Source organism: Taudactylus pleione, unplaced genomic scaffold, assembly GCF_031769625.1.
Source record: "Taudactylus pleione unplaced genomic scaffold, aTauple2 ptg000219l, whole genome shotgun sequence".
NCBI lineage: Eukaryota > Metazoa > Chordata > Amphibia > Anura > Myobatrachidae > Taudactylus > Taudactylus pleione.
In genome coordinates, this window is record NW_028284621.1 from 265923 (window position 1) to 286388 (window position 20466).

At 48.1% G+C, this 20466-nt stretch overlaps 1 protein-coding gene across 1 annotated transcript in view; it reads right to left on the reverse strand.

Moving 5' to 3' along the window:
• COL22A1 (collagen type XXII alpha 1 chain) overlaps positions 1-20466 on the reverse strand; it is a 442369-nt gene that overhangs the window by 114729 nt on the left and 307174 nt on the right. Inside the window, exons 36-40 of the mRNA XM_088478826.1 lie at positions 18051-18104; positions 17389-17442; positions 13708-13761; positions 11590-11694; positions 10590-10634 (exon numbers count right to left, since the gene is read on the reverse strand). Coding sequence (XP_088334952.1) covers positions 10590-10634; positions 11590-11694; positions 13708-13761; positions 17389-17442; positions 18051-18104 — 312 coding nt within the window. The remainder of the gene's footprint in view (positions 1-10589; positions 10635-11589; positions 11695-13707; positions 13762-17388; positions 17443-18050; positions 18105-20466) is intronic.

The following is a 20466-nucleotide window of genomic DNA, read 5'->3' on the forward strand; positions in this document are numbered from 1 at the left end:
TGGTAATAACTACAGCCTGCACCATCAGTGTCAGAGAGACAGCGTGGTAATAACTACAGCCTGCACCATCAGTGTCAGAGAGACAGCGTGGTAATAACTACAGCCTGCACCATCAGTGTCAGAGAGACAGCGTGGTAATAACTACACCCTGCATCACCAGTGACAGAGAGACAGTGAGGTAAGTTATAGTGTATTATTACTGTATGTAAAGGCTGGCATATCTTATAGTTAACATTCTCATGTGCAACATATCACACATGCAGGGGAGGGATGTGCGGGATCAGGGGTGGTGGTGAGAAGGTGGGGTCCCCAGAGACATCAGTGTACTGTGCCCAGAGATTTCTGTTGCCGGCCCTGGCTGGCAGTGGCATAACTAGGTGGTGTTGAGCAGGGCGTGTGCCCTGGGTGCCCTATATAAGGGGCACTGCACAGGGGGGACTACTAGGGCAACTATATAAGGGGCACTGCATAGGAGGGACTACTACTGGGGGCTCTATATAAGGGACACTGCATAGGGGGGACTACTAGGGCAACAAATAAGGGGCACTGCATAGGAGGGACTACTACTGGAGGCTCTATATAAGGGACACTGCATAGGGGGGACTACTAGGGCAACTGTATAAGGGACACTGCATAGGAGGGACTACTACTGGGGGCTCTATATAAGGGGCACTGCATAGGAGGGACCAGGACTATACTAGAGGGGAGGGAAGTCTGGCTGGCTGGACTAGTGGGGGGGACAGGACAGATAAGGCTGTAACAGGGGGGGGAGGCATAAAGCAGGGAAGTCTGAGTGGAGCAGGGGTGGGGAGCACATGTGAAGGTTAGGGATTACCTTGTTTAGTGGTTTGTTCAGCTGGCTGCGCTGGTGCAGAAAGCCTGGTAGAATAAATGCTTTTCAATATGGAGGGAGATGGAGGCCTGGGTGGCAGGGGTGCTGCACCAGCAGCCAAGGTGCAGGGATGGCAGGGAGAATGGATATAAAATGCTGCAAGGTATTTCAAATATAGTGCCAGGCCGTGAGCCAATCACAGCTTGTGGACCAGCAGCCAATCAGGTGCTGCAAAACAGCATCTATTCACAGTATGGGGAGATGCTGGGAACGCCGCATTAGTGATATATAAATGGGGGCGTGTCATCAGACCACGACCCCTTTACGATCAGGCTATGCCCCCTTTTCAGGCGCGCGCATGGAGATCCCGACTCTGGGACTGTGAATGTTGGGAGGTATGCATAGGGGGGAGCACTACTGAGAACATTGTATAAGGGGCACTACTGGGAGCACTGCATAGGGGGGGCCACTACTGAGGGCACTATATATGGGGCACTGCTGGGGAGCACTGCATAGGTGGGACCACTACTGGGGGCACTGTATAAAGGGCACTACTGGGGGCACTGCATAGAGAGACCACTACTATCAGCACTTATAAGGGGCATTACTGGGGGCACTGCATAAGTGGCACTACTGGGGGCACTGTATAAGAGGCACTGCGTAAGGGGCACTACATAAGGGGAACTACTGGGAGCACTGCATAAGGGTGTATTACTGGGGGCATTGTATAAGGGGCACTGCTACTGGGGACATTGTATAAGGGGCACTACTACAGTGGGCATTGCACAAGGGGCACTACTACTGGGGGCATTAAAGTGCATATGGATTGGAAAGGAATGTTCCCAGAGTGATGACAAATGGTGGTGTGTCCTGTTGACACACCCCTATTTAGCAGTGGTGACCACGCCCACTTTTTAGACGCGCGATATACACAGACTGAGGAGATTATCAGCTATCAGGAGACATCTTGTATCACTGCTTATCTTAATGACCTCACATGTCAAAGTGCACAGGAGAAGATGAACCAAAAATGTACTTATCTCTGCACTAAGAGACTTAAGCTGGCCACACACTAGACCAACTTACATCCAACCAGCCAACTTGTTGATTGGTTGGAATGAAAATCTGGTAAGGAATGGGAGTAAATGATGATCAGCAATTTGCTCCTAAATGCAGAGAAAACAGATGGAAATTGTCGTTCAGACAAGTCTGTTAAATGTTTGATCTAAACAATATGTTCAAATACCAGTTTTGGTCCATTTTCCAGCGTTTGGGAGCAAATTGCTGATTCCATTCCTTACCAGATTTTCATTCCAACCAATCAATTAGTTGGCTGGATGGATGTAAGTTGGTCTAGTGTGTGGCCAGCTTTACTGTATCGCCGCTTAACTCATTAGATCCGATTTCATAGCACAAAAACATGTTAATAACACTGGGGGAGATTTATCAAGCCACCCAAAGAGGCCAAGTGGAAAAGTCGCCCATAGCAACCGATTAGCTACAGTCAGGGCCGGTTCTATGGTTACGCATGGTACGCGGCCACGTAAGGCGCCACGTAGTGAAGGGCGCCGCGGCCATGCAGAATTACCGCGGTGCAGACTGTGTCTCTGTGACACAGCTGCACCGCGCGTGTAGCGCTGACCGGACGGAGTTCGGTCAGCGCTACACAGTGCCAAACACACAGCCGCCGGAGCCGGCAACTGTGTGTTTGTTTCAGCAGCTGATGAGAGTCTGCCAGACTCTCATCGGCTGCTGTAGCTCCCACTGCGGGAACCATCTTCCGGCTCCCGCAGTGGGTAATGGGAGTACGTCGTCATGACGACGTCTCTCCCATAATGCAAAGCGGCCCTGCAGAATGGTCGGGAGTAGCGGATATCGGCGGCGGGAGCAGGTAAGTGTTTTTTTTTTGTTTTGTTTTTTATAACGTGTGTCTCTACTGGGGGGGAGCTACAAGGGGGGATTACTACTGGGGGCACTTGAAGGGGGGATTACTACTGGGGGCACTTGAAGGGGGGGATTACTACTGGGGGTACTTGAAGGGGGATTACAGGGGGCACTAGAAGGGAGGATTACTACTGGGGCACTTGAAGGGGGATTACTACTGGGGGCACTTGAAGGGGGGGATTACTACTGGGAGCACAGGAAGGGGGGATTACTACTGGGGGCACTTGAAGGGGAGATTACTACTGGGGGCACAGGAAGGGGGGATTACTACTGGGGCATTTGATGGGGGGATTACTACTGGGGGTACTTGAAGGGGGGACTACTGGGGGCACTTGAAGGGGGGATTACTATTGGGGCACTTGAAGGGGGGCTACTACTGGGGGCACTTGAAGGGAGGATTACTACTGGGGGGGACTACTACTGGGGGCACTACATGGGGGGGAAACCTCCACTGGGGGCACAACAATGGGGGGACTACTACAAGGGGGGACTACTAGGGGCACTACAAGAGGGGGGACTACTACTGGGGGCACTGTATAAGCTTACTAATGGGGGCACAAGGGGCACTGCACAGGGGGGACCACTACCGTGGGCACTGCATAGGGGGGGCGCCAAAAACCTACTCGCTTACCAAAAAATTTGGGCTGGGGGCGGCCATGGCTACAGTACTAGCTAGCCCTGTGCATTCTATAAAATGGTAGTTAGAAGCTGAATGGTTGTGTCATGGGCAATTTCTACACTCCATAGCAGACTTGATACTTCTTCAGGGCATTCACAGGCCCCATTACTGAGAGGGGCCGTGGCCAGTTGCGGGAGGTGTGGCCACGACCCCTCTGGAAAAAATGCAAAAAACCATTATGTGCGGCGCCACACAAGGTTCTCAGGCAGTCGCGCAGCTGCTGCAGGCACCAGACAGCAGGTAGGATGGGACGTGAGGGCGGAGGCACTCAGGAGGAGGTCTCTCCCTATAGGTGCCGACTGCTGTGGGCAGGGCTATGTGATCTGCAGTAAGTGCCCTTGCCTCCTGCGGATGACATAGCTCAGCCCACAGCAGCCGTCACCTATGAGGAGAAACTTCTTTCCAGGCACCCTGCAAGCCACTTGCAAGTGTTGTGGGGCAGCGACAGTGCCGCACCCAGGGCACTGCGCCCTGTGTGACAGCACCGCTGGCACACCCCTAGTTATGGCCCTGTATACACCAGAGTTTTTGCCAGAACCCAATTCCTCTTGATGATATAAATTCCTGCGTTTAGTGGTAATAGGGACGGTAGCAGTGTTTGGCTTGCCAGGTGGCTGTTACACCATAAATTGTCTGGCATCCATTCACTATATCCATCCCAGCAAAATGACCACAATAGAACACTAAAAGCTGTGAGACGTAACTAAATAGCTGTGGATGGGCAGCAAGGATTCATCATCAGGTGAGCCATGGTGGAGGAAAGGTTTAGGTGCTTCCATTAGGACTCAAGCCCTGTGAAACTGCGTTATTACACTCACAATATAATTGTTACAAACAAAATAATTGACATTTGTCTGAATAATACAAATAATCCATTTAATTGAGAGTCTCTAACCGACTCTAGCTAGAAGATCCGGCACAGACAGATTGGAGCAAGCACTGCTTGGTATGATGAACTAAATACCTTTTTAATGAATGCTGTAGGGAGCAATTAGGGAAGAAAATGAATGTATTGTATCAGACAGAAATTACCCAAGTTTGTTTTCTACTTGTCCTTACTCCTGTTGGTAGAATAAATCATTCTCTGATATTTCTGTATATATCTCGGCTATTAATGCTGCAGCCTGTGCTTCTTACTTATGCTTTTCTCTTTCTCATCTGTATCTCTCATTCCTTCCCCTAACGTGCTGTCAGTGCATGAAACCCCCCTGGAGAGAACAGTATGTGACCTGCACACTTACACACTTTCCTATTCTGCAGCCGAAATTCATCTTCTGTATTCTGTCCTCAAATGTAAGGGGAACAATGCTCAGAGGAAGACAATGGGTTCATTCTGTAGAGCAGAGATTCCTAAACTCTGTCCTCAAGGAACCCTAATTGTATCCTCGTGAATTTGGTTTAACCATCTGTGCTCCAGTGACGTGCATTGAGGTCAATAGCTGGGGGAGACACACATAGAGATGGGTCTGAGTGCTGGGAGCCTACCTCACCCCCTACTCACTGTAAATCTCCCCTCACTACTTCAGTGTCCATTGACTTTTCTACCTGCAACACTCTATTTTCTCTTGCTTCTGCTGACTGAGCTCCGATCTCTAAACACTGCAGTGCACTTCCTAGTCACATGACACTTTCAAGGTGTCCATCAGTGCTCAAGGCACGCCCCCCATACTCAGAGACATGCCTCTATTAGCTCTCTTTCTATGCAGCTTAAAGCCCAATTGTGTGGCCCCGCCCCCAGCTCTGTCTGACTATACAGAAGCGAGGCTGAGCTGTTGCTGCCTCATCTCTCATCTCCCTGCCTACCCTGACTACACGTCCCTGCTGTGCTCAAGAATGGGTATATTTAAAACTTTGACTGTTGAGGTGCCTTGAGGACTGAGGGCCTGATTCAGCACAGGACAGAATTGCGAAGCTGCGTGCAAGCTTTGCAATTCCGTCCTTGCAATTATGGTAAAGCAGCAGGAAGCATCATACCTCCTGCATGCATTACTTATCCGAGCTGCGTTGTACAACGCAGCGTTGGATCATCTGCAAGAACATCGGCCGGCTAAGTGACCCATGGGGTCACGCAAGCCCTTCCACTGCAGATGAGAGAAAAAGGCCAAGAAATCTTCGTCAGCTGACGGAGATCCTGGCCTCTTCCCTCCCCCCAACGATGGCAACGCACCTCAATTTCGGAAAACTTCCGCCCACAAATGGCAGCAGACTGTCAATCACTGACAGCCTGCTGCCGGACTGCGTGCCAACACGTAGGGCCTGTACTGCACTTGCGCAGTACGGGTCCTGCGTCTGTGCAGATTCCCGACCATCAGGCCCTGAGTTTGGGAACCATTGATGTAGTGTATTGTTTTAAGGAGAGTTTAGGGGGTCTGTTGATTAGACCCCTAAAAACCCTAGCTCATGCAAAAAGTTTATTTTAGTGCTTTCTGCTATTTGTCAAGGACTGGCTACGCTGATCATTGCCAGCAGTAGCCATATCCTGCAATAGTTTCTCCATGCTTAGCATGCTGAAGAGAGAGTGCTATTTACCAAGGACAGCTTGGTTCATCCAATTGTGACAAAACTGCTGTATTGCTAAAACTAAATAAAACATTGTGTGACCTGGCTCACGTATGTGCAGATGGGATCCCGACTGGAACCTGACTCACGTATGTGCAGGTGGGATCCCAACTGGAACGTGACTCACGTATGTGCAGGTGGAATCCCGACTGGAACCTGGCTCACGTATGTGCAGATGGAATCCCAAGTGGAACCTGGATCACGTATGTGCAGATGGATTCCCAAGTGGAACCTGGCTCACGTATGTGCAGATGGAATCCCAACTGGAACTTGGATCATGTATGTGCAGATGGGATCACAACTGGAACCTGGCTCACGTATGTGCAGATGGGATCCCAACTGGAACCTGACTCACGTATGTGCAGGTGGAATCCTGACTGGAACCTGGCTCACGTATGTGCAGATGGAATCCCAACTGGAACTTGGATCATGTATGTGCAGATGGGATCCCAACTGGAACCTGACTCACGTATGTGCAGGTGGAATCCCGACTGGAACCTGGCTCACGTATGTGCAGATGGAATCCCAACTGGAACCTGGATCACGTATGTGCAGATGGATTCCCAAGTGGAACCTGGCTCACGTATGTGCAGATGGAATCCCAACTGGAACTTGAATCATGTATGTGCAGATGGGATCACAACTGGAACCTGGCTCACGTATGTGCAGATGGGATCCCAACTGGAACCTGACTCACGTATGTGCAGGTGGAATCCCGACTGGAACCTGGCTCACGTATGTGCAGAAGGAATCCCAACTGGAACCTGCATCACGTATGTGCAGATGGAATCCCAACTGCAACCTGGATCACGTATGTGCAGATGGATTCCCAACTGGAACCTGGCTCACGTATGTGCAGGTGGGATCCCAACTGGAACCTGGCTCACGTATGTGTAGAAGGAATCCCAACTGGAACCTGGATCACGTATGTGCAGATAGAATCCCAACTGGAACCTGGATCACATATGTGCAGATGGATTCCCAACTGGAACCTGGCTCACGTATGTGCAGGTGGGATCCCAACTGGAACCTGGCTCACCTATGTGCAAATGGGATCCCTACTTGAATCCGGATCACATATGTGCAGATGGAATCCCAACTGGAACTTGGATCATGTATGTGCAGATGAGATCCCAACTGGAACCTGGCTCACGTATGTGCAGGTGGGATCCCAACTGGAACCTGGCTCACGTATGTGCAGATGGGATCCTAATTGAACCTGGCTCACGTATGTGCAGATGAGATCCAGACTGGCTGATGACACGGTGAGTCTATGCTGATTGCCACTGTCCAGTATTCTGTATGAGAGCCCGGCCCATAAAAGACTTTCTGTCACCTGAGATCGGCGGAGATAAATGGCCCCATATTTCTGGATATGTACCTGAAATATACAGATGTGTCCTCTGGCATCTTTGCCACTTGTGCGGGAAACCATGCCATGTATTGGCGCTAGTCATGCGCTCGTGAACGGTTACACCCGTGACACCATAGGATTGCATGGTGCGAATGCAGGCGTGGCATGGTGTAGCGTGGGGCACGCGGCTAATCACATGGCTGGATGCGTGCGCATGTTTGCAGTGCGATCAGCAAAGACGCAAGAGGACACATCTGTAGTGTACATGATTATGTAAATTGCTGCATAGGCTGCAAATATCTCACCATAAGCAAATGACATAGGAGGATGTAGTCAAAAAGTCGACAATGACAATGTTGAAAGCTATGATATCAACAGTGTTAAAATGTCGACAGGCAAAGTGTCAACCTTCTCAAAATATCTACAGGTGAAGTGTTGCCATTGGAGCTGATTGCTATCTCTTGTTTAACTTTTTTTTACAGGTGGATTACAGATGCCAGCGGTCCCCTAATGTCCAGACCTGCTGGTATGACAAGTGCCATCATGCTGAAGCGGGCTTGCTGGGATCTGTAGTCCACCTGTGAAAAAAATTATTGAACTATTTATTATTACTATTACCTCCGCACCCAAACCACAGGGGGTACGTAAGAGAGCCCAAGGGAAAGAGGGCCTGTTTCAGAGCCGGACGCTCTGACCAGAGCGCTCGCTCTGAATCAGTGCCCTCCAACCTAAAAATGGAGCGGCCTCCTGGCCGCTCGCATAGCTGTGGGTGACCACCCACGGCATATGCGAGCGGCCAAAAAGATGGGCACGATGGTCAAGACCATCGCGACCATCGGGCTTGCAACGAGACCCTGCGGTAGGGTCTCGGTGACCGCAAGCCCTGGAGTGATTTTGGCTCAGAGCCAAAATCACTCCCACTGACATCACTAGTGATGTCAGTGGGGCCGGCCCCAGACGGTAGGCGTTCCCATGTGAACGCCTCCGTCTGGCAGCCACGCCCCCGGCATGCCCACCAAAGGGGGCGTGCTGTCAATCACCATCGACAGCACGCCCCCTTTGGTGCGAGACCCGGAGCGACAGCTTGGCTGTCACTGTCCGGGTCTCGCGCATGCGCACGACGCGCATGCGTATTGGGGTAACATCGACCCACTTGCGAGCGTCCTGCGCTCGCGAGCGGGTCTGAATGACCCCCAGAGCTCGTTGTCCTTAGGAAGAGGGGATCACACTTCCCTAGGAATTTCAGCCCGGGGCGGACCAGTTTGGGGCTGGCTGGCGTTATGGCAGGGGGACCCCATGCTGTGTATCCCCCTGCTATAGCATCAGACCCCCCCCAACTGGTTATTGGAAAATAGAGGGGGACCCAATATCGATCTTTTTTATTATCCCCTAATATGCACTACCAGCCTAGGCTCAGAGGCCTGGGGATGGTTACTGATTTGCTGGAACTTCTGCATTTTAAAAAAACAATTTGTAACCTTTAATACACTTTATACTATAATGAAGCCTGCACAGACCTCAGTGATCTGTGCAGTGCTTCCACTCTGCAGCTGGTTGGCGCCAGATTTGCCGTCGGATCTGCTTGCGGAATAGAGGGTTTGAAATTTGACAGATATCGACATCGGATTTTAAATGACAGCCACAACCGATGCATAGTAAATAGTGGGGGTTTTTTTAGACCAAAGCTGACCCTCAATAAATGTACCCCAAAGCTTGATACATCTCCCCCAAAGAAAGGAAAGCATTTAGTTATTTGAAATAACACTGTGATGCATTTAGTTTTGTGTTTAATAAAGTGCTCTGCATTGTTTCTGATGAGATAAAGGAACGCTGTTGGCCTGTTGGCTGTGAGGTGATGTGTGACAGGTCTCTGTACAAGGCTGAGCCTGAATCTCAGATGTGCTCTGTGGTTACCTGGTTCTGTGCCATGTCTGATTGAGGTACGGAGAAGAATGAAGGAGAGAGAATATCTGTCTATGATATTTGTCACTCTTTGGCAAGGAAGAGGGCGCCGTAAAATGGCCGACGTAGTGAAAGCTATTGGGCCTGATGCAAAGAACCGTGCCATCATAACAGTGTAAATTCGCCCACGTGTGCCCACATCCAAGGGTGGACTGGCCACCTTGGCAAATGCCAGAAGGGCTGATGGCCTTATGACCCGATCAGGCAGCTTGAAGGCCTAACCAGGCAGCTCCGCCTCCCGGCACTCTGCATGCTAAAACAAGTGAGTGCTGCATGGCCACGCCCCATGATTCATAGCCACGCTCATTATCCCAATGCACTACAAATGCCGGGGCAGATTCTTGTCCCCAGTCCATCCCTGCCCACAGCTGTGTGTAGCATATAGTATGAGCCTGTCCATCGTCGTCAGCGAGTATTTATACCTGCCCTATACTAGGTGCTAAAGATACGCCTTCAATCTCTCACAGCCAGGTCTTTGTAGGCCGCAACCCGAACTCTGCCGCCAAAAATTACTGCAAAAACAGCAAACTGGCGAAAATGGAGAAAAAAACTGGAGAAAAGTTTTCTCCATCCCAGAGCAGGAGAAAAAAAAGGCAAAATCCCTATTTTTGGCTAAAAATATGGGGATTTCCTTCAGAACCCTTTGGACACCCCCTAATGACAAATGACACCAAATTTTTTTCGTAAGTACTTTGGCGAAAAACGACCGCGCAAATTTTGGTGGAACAAAAAAAACATTGTTGAAAATGGTTTTAACGAATTGGGTCTGATTTTTCAGGGATGCTGTATGGATTCGTCAAGTGTTTTAAACATTGCACGAGGTTGCAGAAGGCGTTTTTTTTTACAATTTTTAAAATGGCGTTTTTTACGACACGAAAATATACTTGCACCCATTTTAACGTACCCTCAGTTTACGTGGGACAGTGATTTCCTGGGAAATAATTGCTTTCTATAATTTTCAACTATATTTTTGCCGCTAATTGAATACGGCCCATGTATGAATGCCCTGTCACACTGCAGCTCTGCATCTCTGTAAGTGTAAATGCGTTTAAACTGCGTACAAATCTGTATTGCCCATACTTGCATGCGCCTATGATCATTTGCACCCTTTTATCCTATAGGTGTCTTTTGTGCGTTACCTATATTGGGGCTAAAATATAATCTCTTGGTGTTGAGGAGTCCATTTAGGTATTACTATCCCATTAAGGTTTCCTTCAATAAGAGAAGTCAGCGCATCCAGGCCAATGTATGTTGCTTACCTTAGAGCCATGTTGTCCTAGAGGTCCAGGCGGTCCGCGTTCTCCCTACAGAAATCATAAATAACAAGTACGAGCTATAAAAAGGTTCTAGTTGCCTAATGACTACAATAAATTCAGTGGGGGAGATGTATCATAGCACCAAAAAGATACAGTGGAGAAGTTGCCCATAGCAACCAATCAGCTCCTAACGATCTACCATCCAGCACTGTCTATAAATTGACAGTAAGAAGCTGATTGGTTGGGCAACTTCTCTACTTTATCTTTCTGGAATGTTTGATACATCTCCCCCAGAGTGAGGCTCGGGGCAGATAGACAGAGTTGCTTTTTCAGTGTTTGTGGAACGATTACATCGAGCAGCTGGAACGTCTATGAAGTGGAAGATTATCTCTACGGAGAACTAGATGTCAGTATACATTGGCAATTTCCTGTGCGCTGCAATCAGGCTCTGCCAAGCGTTTGTGGCAGTGTGTACCGACATCGCATTCGCCCCAGGGGTCAACAATCTACAATCTCTAATTTCACAGCGCTCAAGCTGCGGGACACTGCAATTTGGATTGGATGTTCCACCGGGGACAAAAATAAAGAGCCTTTATGTTCCTGCTCTTGATTCATGTATCGTTCATATGTATAAAGCTCAGAAACTTTCTGTCGGTTTGACAGAGATATAGGTCCTCATTCAGACCTGCTCGCAAGCACTGAGCGCTCACAACCGGGTCGATGTTTAGGCCATGCGCACACGCAGCGGCCGCACTGCGCGTGCGCAAGCCCCGGAGAGAGAGAGAAATTCTCTCGCTCCGGAGCTCACTACAAAAGGGGTGGCTGTCGATGGTGATCGACAGCTCGCCCCGTTTTGTAGGCGTGGTGGGGGGGTGGTTTCACAAATGGAGGCATTCCTTAAGGAACGCATGCCGTTTTGTGGGTGGCCGCACTGACATCAGCAGTTATGTCAGTGTATAGGAAAATGTTTTACATCATGTCATGTTGGCATATCTGAGCTTACCCGTTCTCCGTCCTTGCCTCTTCCTGGTAATCCTGGCAAACCAGCAAGACCGGCTTCTCCTTGAGGGCCGGGAGGGCCGACTTTTCCGTCTTTACCAGGCTCCCCCTAAAAAAGTACACAAAATGTAGGGTTTAGTGCTGCACTCCGGCTGCTCTTCTTATACAGTCTACAGCGTATACCTGTTTCTGTACCTCAGCTGGAGAATCTGCGGGTCCCAGGCTGTAGCCCCAAACATATCTGCTATAGCCCACTAATGCTCTAGTACAGTACGTGGCATTACAAAGCATGGGGCACAAGTATGAACGCTGGTGCATATGAAAAAAGTTGCGACATCCACAGCAGCCAAAAGCTCGTAAGTTTTTACAGATGTGTCCACATACACCAATCCTCAAATCACACCAAATAGCCCCGGACTTTGCGTCTAAGCTGCGGCCACGTAGGTTTGCACTGAATGTGAGTCTTATTCGCCTCACTGATGTGACAACAGGACAATGCAGGGGTACCCTGGAGACTAACACTGGCAGTGCATGCAGCTGCTGTGTGCGACTTGAAGGCTGACTTGCGTAAAAAAGGCAAAAGACGGAGGACCTACATGAGTGAGCAGCGCCATGCATCACGTCACGCCTTGTGCTTAATCTGCGACTCGATACCTACTCCATTGCGACAAAAAGACTAAACCTAAATTCCCAGGACACTATAAGCGATTTAGCTAAATTCAGAAATAAATACGGGAATCGCTACCCGTATCTAAATGGCGCAAAAACGATTGGTGTATGAGGACACATCTGTACTTGAATGAAAGCAAATATCTTTTCAGTTGTTATACATACTGTAGCACATCCTTCTGATCTTTATACCTCTAGGGGCTGATTTAGCTGCTGAACGCAGATTCTCAAATATTGGGACTCTGTGTGGGCGCAGGACACATTCTGTGCAAGTATAGAACGCGTCCTGTCTAATTGCACTCAGCCCCTGCTATACCTCTTCCCGATTGACAGGTAGAGACATTTAAGGGGCGGTGCGGGGGCAGCCAGCGTTGCCTGAAACTGGGGGCGAGTTGGCCCCGTTTTCTGGGAGTGGCAAGGCCAGGGGCTGCATGGACGCAGTTTACTGGCCTGCGCAAGCGAAGATATTCTCAGATGGCCGTCGGCCCGGCACCGTCCACCATCGCGACCGATGGTTGTGATGGTTATCCCAGCCTGCGACATCAGTGCTGGGATCGCAAATGCCGCAGCGGATGTCAGACACCTCCTGCGTCTCGTGCAGCTTTGCAATTTCGGCCACTAATGAATCCCTCCATCTTTTCATACATTTTCCTACAACATATTTTGCAAAATGAAGCGATTAATATTAGGGGATACAATTGCTTAGTAGCAGCTTGCAGATGCCGCCGGTTCTTGTCGCGTTTAAGCAAGGAATTTAAAATGGCTAAAATTTTTACTATTTACGCTAATAAGAGTATTGCCGCTTTAAATTTCCTGCTGAAACATGGTACAAGGCTGAGGGGTGGGGGGAGGGGCACCGTCGCTGCCCCCTGACATCTGTATTTGGCTTGCAGAGTGTCTGAACCGGCACACTGCAGATCTACCGGCTTGCTGTACCCGGAGGCTGCTCGGCCCACTCTTCATGCCATCACGTCCTGGGGCAGGGGTGGCACAGCGAGCATTATCGCCCTTCTACTGCTCTGCATTGGGAGTAGAATAAGTCACAGATATAAAGTGCCTCTCGCCTCAGTGATGTCTCTAGTTCCTAGAGGCTGCATCGTGATTGGTTGAGCCCACCATGTATGTACAATACCATGACAGAGACTCCTCTCATACCATGAAACGGCCATTTTGTTCTCTGTGTTCTGCACCTGCCAGTCTTGCTGTAAAATATATACACTCAGCATCTGAGTCCCTAATTCCCTGCTATGCAGGAAACAGATGGAGGAACATAATTGTGCACCTTCTGATTTGATGCACTTTTCAGTTTTGATTTTCGTACAAATATCAGGAGATTAGGCAGACGGCGCACAGAGGGAGAATCATCCAGCTACCCACGTACTCTGCTTCATGTGCTTCACAGAATCCCCATCTTCCAAACTCTTTTTACAGAATATAATCCCCATATAATCACCTTTTCACCGTTCTGACCGGCTTTTCCCGCCAAACCGGCGTCTCCTGGGCTTCCCTGAAAACCAAACCATGTTAGAATGAATTAATAATAATACGGAGACGGGTTTTCTGGAGGTCTCCACAGTATCCATCATGATAACACAGAAACAGCATATGATAGATAATATATATAATATTTATATAGGAAATATATATATTGTGTGTGCACATGCGTTGTAAACTGTGGCAAGCAAGGTATTTCTGCCCCTAATTGACTGATTTATAAAACGTGCAAAAAAAAAGAATGAATGTATGCGGTGATTGACTGTCATATCTCTACCAAAAAAATATATAATATATACAATCACATAGCTTAATTTTCCTCGGACTAGCAAAAGAAACAAGAGACATGTTAATTCTGGCATTTCGGGACTGTTGCTAACTTGGGAATTATCAGAATTGGCAAAGCCGTGATGGTGTAAGTGGCAGTAGCATGTTTGTATGTATATATACACTATGTAGATAAAAGTGATTGGACACTGACAGCAAATAGATCAGTGAGATGTTATTGACGTCAGTACTTTGTAGGTCCACCACGTGCAGAGATTACTGCAGACGCCCTTATTGGCAAACTGTCCACAAGTTCCTGGATAACAGCAAGCGGTATGTTCTGCCAATCCGCCTCCAGTACAGTGACCAACTGTGGCACTGAGGACGGTCGGGTCGGCCTAGAACGCACCCGTCGCTCCAATTCATCCCAGAGGTTCTCAATGGGGTTAATATCTGGACTCTGAGCTGGCCAGTCCATCCGGGTTACCGAATATACTGTATACCAGTCCAGCGTCACCCTGGAAACATGACAGGTGACATTGTTGTTTCCATAGAACTGCGAGTGCATGGGCCTACCTACCAAGTGTTCTTGTCAAAACCACCACATTAGTGCATACATGCCTACCCTCCCGGTTTTCGCGGGAGGCTCGTGATTTTTCGGGTAACCCCCTGCACCCCCGTCGCCACCCACCTGCCTCTCCTCCCAGGGCTTCTCCCGGGGAAGAGACAGCAAAGGTAGGCAACTATGCATTAGTGACCAATCAGGGGCGTGTCTATAATAAGTGCAGGGTGTGCGGGGAGAACGGGCCCGGCACCGTACACCCTGCACACATAATATTACTTACCTCTCCGGAGTCCCACATCGGCGCGGGGGTCCGGCGCTGTAAAACGACTGAAAAATGCAATTTTCCCGTCGTTTGCGCATGCGCGGTATAGGGAAAATGACCGCCGCAGCCATTTTCCCGGTGACCTGTGCATACATTATAGACTCTGGGCACACTCTAATGCCCAGAATCTATAACTCCTGCGCTGGCTGCGCACAGCTCAGTGCGCTGCCGGCCACCGGGCGGAGAGGAGGGGGCCCGTGTCGGAGACTGCACACGGGACCCCTCCTCTTTAGGAACGCCCCTGTGTACAATGGTATGCATTTCGCTTACACAGCGGTGTCCAATCACTTTTGCCTACATAGTGTACATAAATAACAGTTATGCACCATTGAGTTCTATAGCACATGGGCTCACAGAATAATGCTGTCTTTTACGGTATGAATCTGTGCGCCGTCACAGCAACTTTCACTCGCTTATTCATCCAGCCAGCGGCTTTTTCATTTGAATGCATTATGTTCTAAATATACCCTTCCTATAGAATAACCTCGCCTCATCCTGCAGCTTCATAGCATGACCTCGATTCCAGCTCCGCACCTTAACACGTCTGTAATGCTGATGTATGTAACAGCGAAGGGCTCCTGATATGTGCTGAATTAATGACACATTTTTTTTTAAAATATATTAATATTTTATCCATGTAGTCACTTTGGATCTTGGCTCATAGTGTATTTTTAGTAAAGAGAACCAAATGTCTTCTAAGCTCCTTTGGGCAGACAGAAAAACTGCGCCTGTGTTTTGCAATATATTTCGGGAAGCTTTTTATTAAGGGTAAGTAAGGAATGAACGTGAACAGAATGATCTGTATATAATAAATTATGATATATTACTATATAATGAATGAATAATATATTATGTTGTCACTGTAAATTCTTTACTACTGTATGGGGTAAATTTACTAAAGTGAGAGTTTTAAGAAGTGAGTTTTAGAAGAGATGTTGCCCATAGCAACGATTCAGATTCTAGCTATTATCTTCTAGAAGGTGCTTGTTAAATGTTAAGTAGAATCTGATTGGTTGCTATGGGCAACATCTCTTCTAAAACTCACTTCTAAAAACTCTCACTTTAGTAAATTTACCCCTAGAAGTGGAGAAGTTGCCCATAGCCACCAATCAGATTCTACTTAACATTTAACTAGCACCTTCTAGAAGATAATAGCTAGAATCTGACTGGTTGCTATGGGCAACATCTCTTCTAAAACTAATTTCTAAAACTCTCACTTTAGTAAATTTACTCCTAAGTATTAGAGTGATCTGCACCAACACCAACTGTACAGAGGCCACAATACAGATTGTTTATACATACACCGCAATGTACTGTACACAGGGCCCGATTCATTACCGAACACAACTGCGATTACGCATGCCATCGGCCGATTGTTGCGATCTGCGCAAGCGTTTGCATAGCAGTGCGCGTGCGCAAACTAGTCACTGCGATCGCAGATACAACGCAGACCCATTGCAGAGTGACTGACAGGAAGTGCTGCTCAGGGGAGGTGGCGGGGGGGGGGGGTTGGCAAAACGCAGGCGTGCCAGTGCATTTGAACGCAGTTACAGGGGAGTGCACAAATTATCCACTGCGATGCCATACGCAGCTCGAGTGCTCGCTGCGTGCGATGAGGTTAGCAATTCCCGAGTAAGGTCAGACCTTGTGCAAGTGTGCGTGAGGCTGCGATGGTACTCGATGCCACCGATGGTTTCGCAGTCTTGCTAAACAATACTGATGTGTGTATGGTAAGGTGGGCGTCCTTATGTAGTGCTGCGATGGCATAGCGACCGCAATGGATTAGCATATCGTCACAGCCAGACTGCGTGCGTAATCGCGGCTGTGATCGCTGTTGCCATCTGTAGTGGATCAGGCCCACAATGTGCAATAATTAATTATTTACTATATTAGGGTCTGATCATAAATTGTACGTAATGCGAACAAAACTGCGGTCACAGAGAGAGAAAAGGAACCAAATAGCCCCGATGCTCAAAACTTTGGGGATACAATAGAGCCACTGGGACCCCTGGGCAGCGGCGATTCCATTGCTCTACCTCTGATCTGGGGGGATGGGTGGGGGAGGTACTTGCAGTGACGTTCAGGGGTATGCCAAAAAAAGCTTACATATGGAATTTTGGCAGCGTTCCCTGCAACTTGGAATCAGGCTATTGGTACACGTGCAGTGATGTAATGGTAATGCGCCATATTAGAATATATCTGTCTTAAGGGGTTAAACCATAAACATTCTGCAGACAGTACAAAGAAATATCAGGGAAGAGAAATCTGATGGAAATACATGTGATACTTACAATTTCAGAGGTAAAGTTCCAGAATAATTATATTTTTAAGTGTTACCTGCTATGTATCACGTTCATTTAACATTAAACAAAATGGCACCATTGATGTTTTCGATTATGGATCATTATTAACGTTTGCACTGCTAAACACATACATATACATGGAATGCAATGTACTCTGACTCTTTACAATAAGGAATCACTTACCACATTCCCCGGTAGTCCTCGGGCTCCGGGCTGACCGGCTAGGCCCGGTGGACCCTAAAAAGAAAAGATTAGGAAGGTTACGTTAAGCTAAACTGGCTGGGAGGTAGGCATGGGGCTATTAGCACAATAATGGTCATTTGCGTACTGCGAAAGTAAAAGATTGCAAGGCAAACGCAGCCATCTCATCGCAGATTAGACTAATGGGGGCGCAATAAATACTTATTAATGAGGAAATGTTTTCTCCGCTCGTTACATGCCTTGTGATTGGTAGCCACACCTATTGGTCATGTCTCACATGTCATCCTCGAGGGGGGTTACTTGGCTCTATTGACCTAAGACTGATGTGAATGACTAAACACTAATATGCACGTGAGCTATATAAATAACTTCAATAACTAAAAAGTAGTGTCACGTGATTTGCTGAGTTATTAGTCATTGGCTCATCCCTTTGCCCCTTAGATAAGTGGGTCATTCATGCTCTGTGTCTGATATAATCACATAGTACAGAGAGATACATCAGAGGAGTCGGGACAGTGGGTAAAATGGTTCCTTTCCGACTTCATCCGGTGGTGTCACTTTTCACCTTGGATCTACTGGGGTATTCAGGGGATGCCGAGTTCACCATTGTATTAATGTGACGACATACTGTACTTTATACTTACAATATCTCCTTTTGGTCCACGTTCTCCTTTGGCTCCGTCCTGCCCCTTTGAGCCCTGTATTTAAAAAAAAAAAAATACAGATATTCAAAATAAATAATGATGCGTACAGTAGTGACATCTTGCCTTAGCATCAAGCAGCCTTGCTTATAATCAAATGGGGCAGTTGCCTTGTATCCTGTATAGTTGAAGACTTTAATTCACCCATTGGCATAAGTTCAATTGGTGCCCCAGTGAAAGTATGCCATCACTGACTTAGAACCATATGATAATGACGCCTCTCTGTATTTGGTGCTTGAGGAATCCCAGCCACACACTTGTAGTCTCAAAACAGCTATGGAACCACAGGTCACCTATAATGCTGCGGGCTACACAGTAACAGCACACTTACCTACTTTCCATACCTCAGCTCCAGAATATGGGCAGCAGAGGTATAAAAATAACTGCTTGGCACAACTGCATTTGATATTAAAATAAATTACTTTTTTTTTCCACTGAGCTGAATAATACACCTGCAATAACAGTAGTGTCCTTACAATACATGTTTATCTTGCTGTTTTTCACTTTTACATCAGATTGCAATGTTAGGAGGGTGGTGCTTCTCTATCTCAGCCAGTAGAATCATACGTACCTACCTCCCTCATCTGTACTAAAGGGGATCTCAGAAGGGGATTCAAATGGCAAGTACAAAGGGTGGGTCAGCATGACTCATGGCATCATGAACCCTGCCCCCGAACTGTTCAGTGCCAGGGTAGGTGACATCAGACAGTATGGGTGGGACGGACCTTGGTAGTCCAGGAGGAGAGAGGCAAGTATGAGCAGAATTTGCGTGCCCATACACTGGAGCAGGGAAATTTTGGTTTTGACCTCTAGGAAACCCCATTGGGATTTAAAAAAACAAAACAACAACAACGAAAAACTATTTTATTAAGTGACAGAACAGATGAAATATAATTGAAACAACACTCTAAAGATCCGTATGGAAGATATCTGTACATTATAAGGTTTTCAAATAGCAGTGGACTGTCATTTTTATTTTTATAATAATAGGAGGGAAGATGGAGCAAAGGGGGGGAGTTTGGGGAAGGAGGGGTGGAAGTTAGTCTCACTGATGAAAGAATGGGGCTTAGGGGTCTATTTACTAAGCTGTGTTAGGAGATAAAGTGAAGGGAGATAAGGTACCAGCCAATCAGCTCCTAACTGTCATTTTTCAAACACAGCCTGTGACATGGCAGTTAGGAGCTGATTGGCTGGTACCTTATCACCGTTCACTTTTTCTCCTACCACATCTTAGTAAATGGACCCATAATCTTTTAACAGAGCTGCTGTAGAATCCGGCTAACCCTACACAATGCTTCATATAGTAAACATTTAATTTTGTAGGTCTAGTGATGCAGTAACTGTTGCATAATGATAACATTAAGGGGTTTATTCTAAGTCAGGAGCAAAGTGGCTATATTTGTATGATGCTACCGGAGCCAGATTTACTGCCTTACGCAAAGGCCAGTATCCGTAGGGCTAATGCCACTCACTCAGCCCACTTTTTTCCCTCCAAGGCCGCCCCCATCATCTTAGTATTGGCACGTTCACCAGCCTCACACTGGTTCAAGAGACCCATCAGAAACAGGCTTCCTTTCCCCAAACTCTAGCTACCTGCCTGCAGTACCACACTCCCATAACACTCACATGAGACCAGTGGCAGATTTTGCCTAGGGCCCCCCCCCCAGTAAAATCCGCCACCTCAGTGTAGTAACTGCACTGGCTACACTGTGACTGACAGTGGCTTCCTATTGGAAGCGCCACCTGCCAGTCACATATACAACAGGCAGTCTCAGGGGGAGGTGTCTCCTCCCCTTGGTGTCTCCTCCCCCTGTTGTCTCCTCCCCCTGGTGTCTCCTCCCCCTGGTGTCTCCTCCCCCTGGTGTCTCCTCCCCCTGGTGTCTCCTCCCCCTGGGACTGCCAGTCCGGGTTGCTATTAGTAGAGAGCAGCTTCCAGTAGGAAGCAGCTTCTCTGCTTTTCCAATAGCCCTACCCGGCTCCTAGGGGTTGCAGACGATGCAGCCCTTTGGAAACCGGTGATATGTGCATTCATGGAGCATAGCCCCGTCCGCTAATGCGCATGCGCAGGTCCTGGCGCCTGTCGGATCGATTACGCAGCAGGTGCCGGGACCGTCACCAGGCCAGGGTGAGGATTCTCAGCTGCATGAGACCGATCTTTTATTGTGTTACCGCCCAGTTTCCTCTCTGAAACGCCCATTTCACGCAAACAAAGATCCGGCCAAACTAGATGCACAAGAACGTGCGATTCCGCTTCTGCGCATGGGCAGTGTGCTGAAACGTACAATTTGCGGCCGTATGAGGTGCTGCTTCGGACTCAGGTGCAGGCCCTAGAAGTATTGCGCTTCCTCAGCTCTACAGA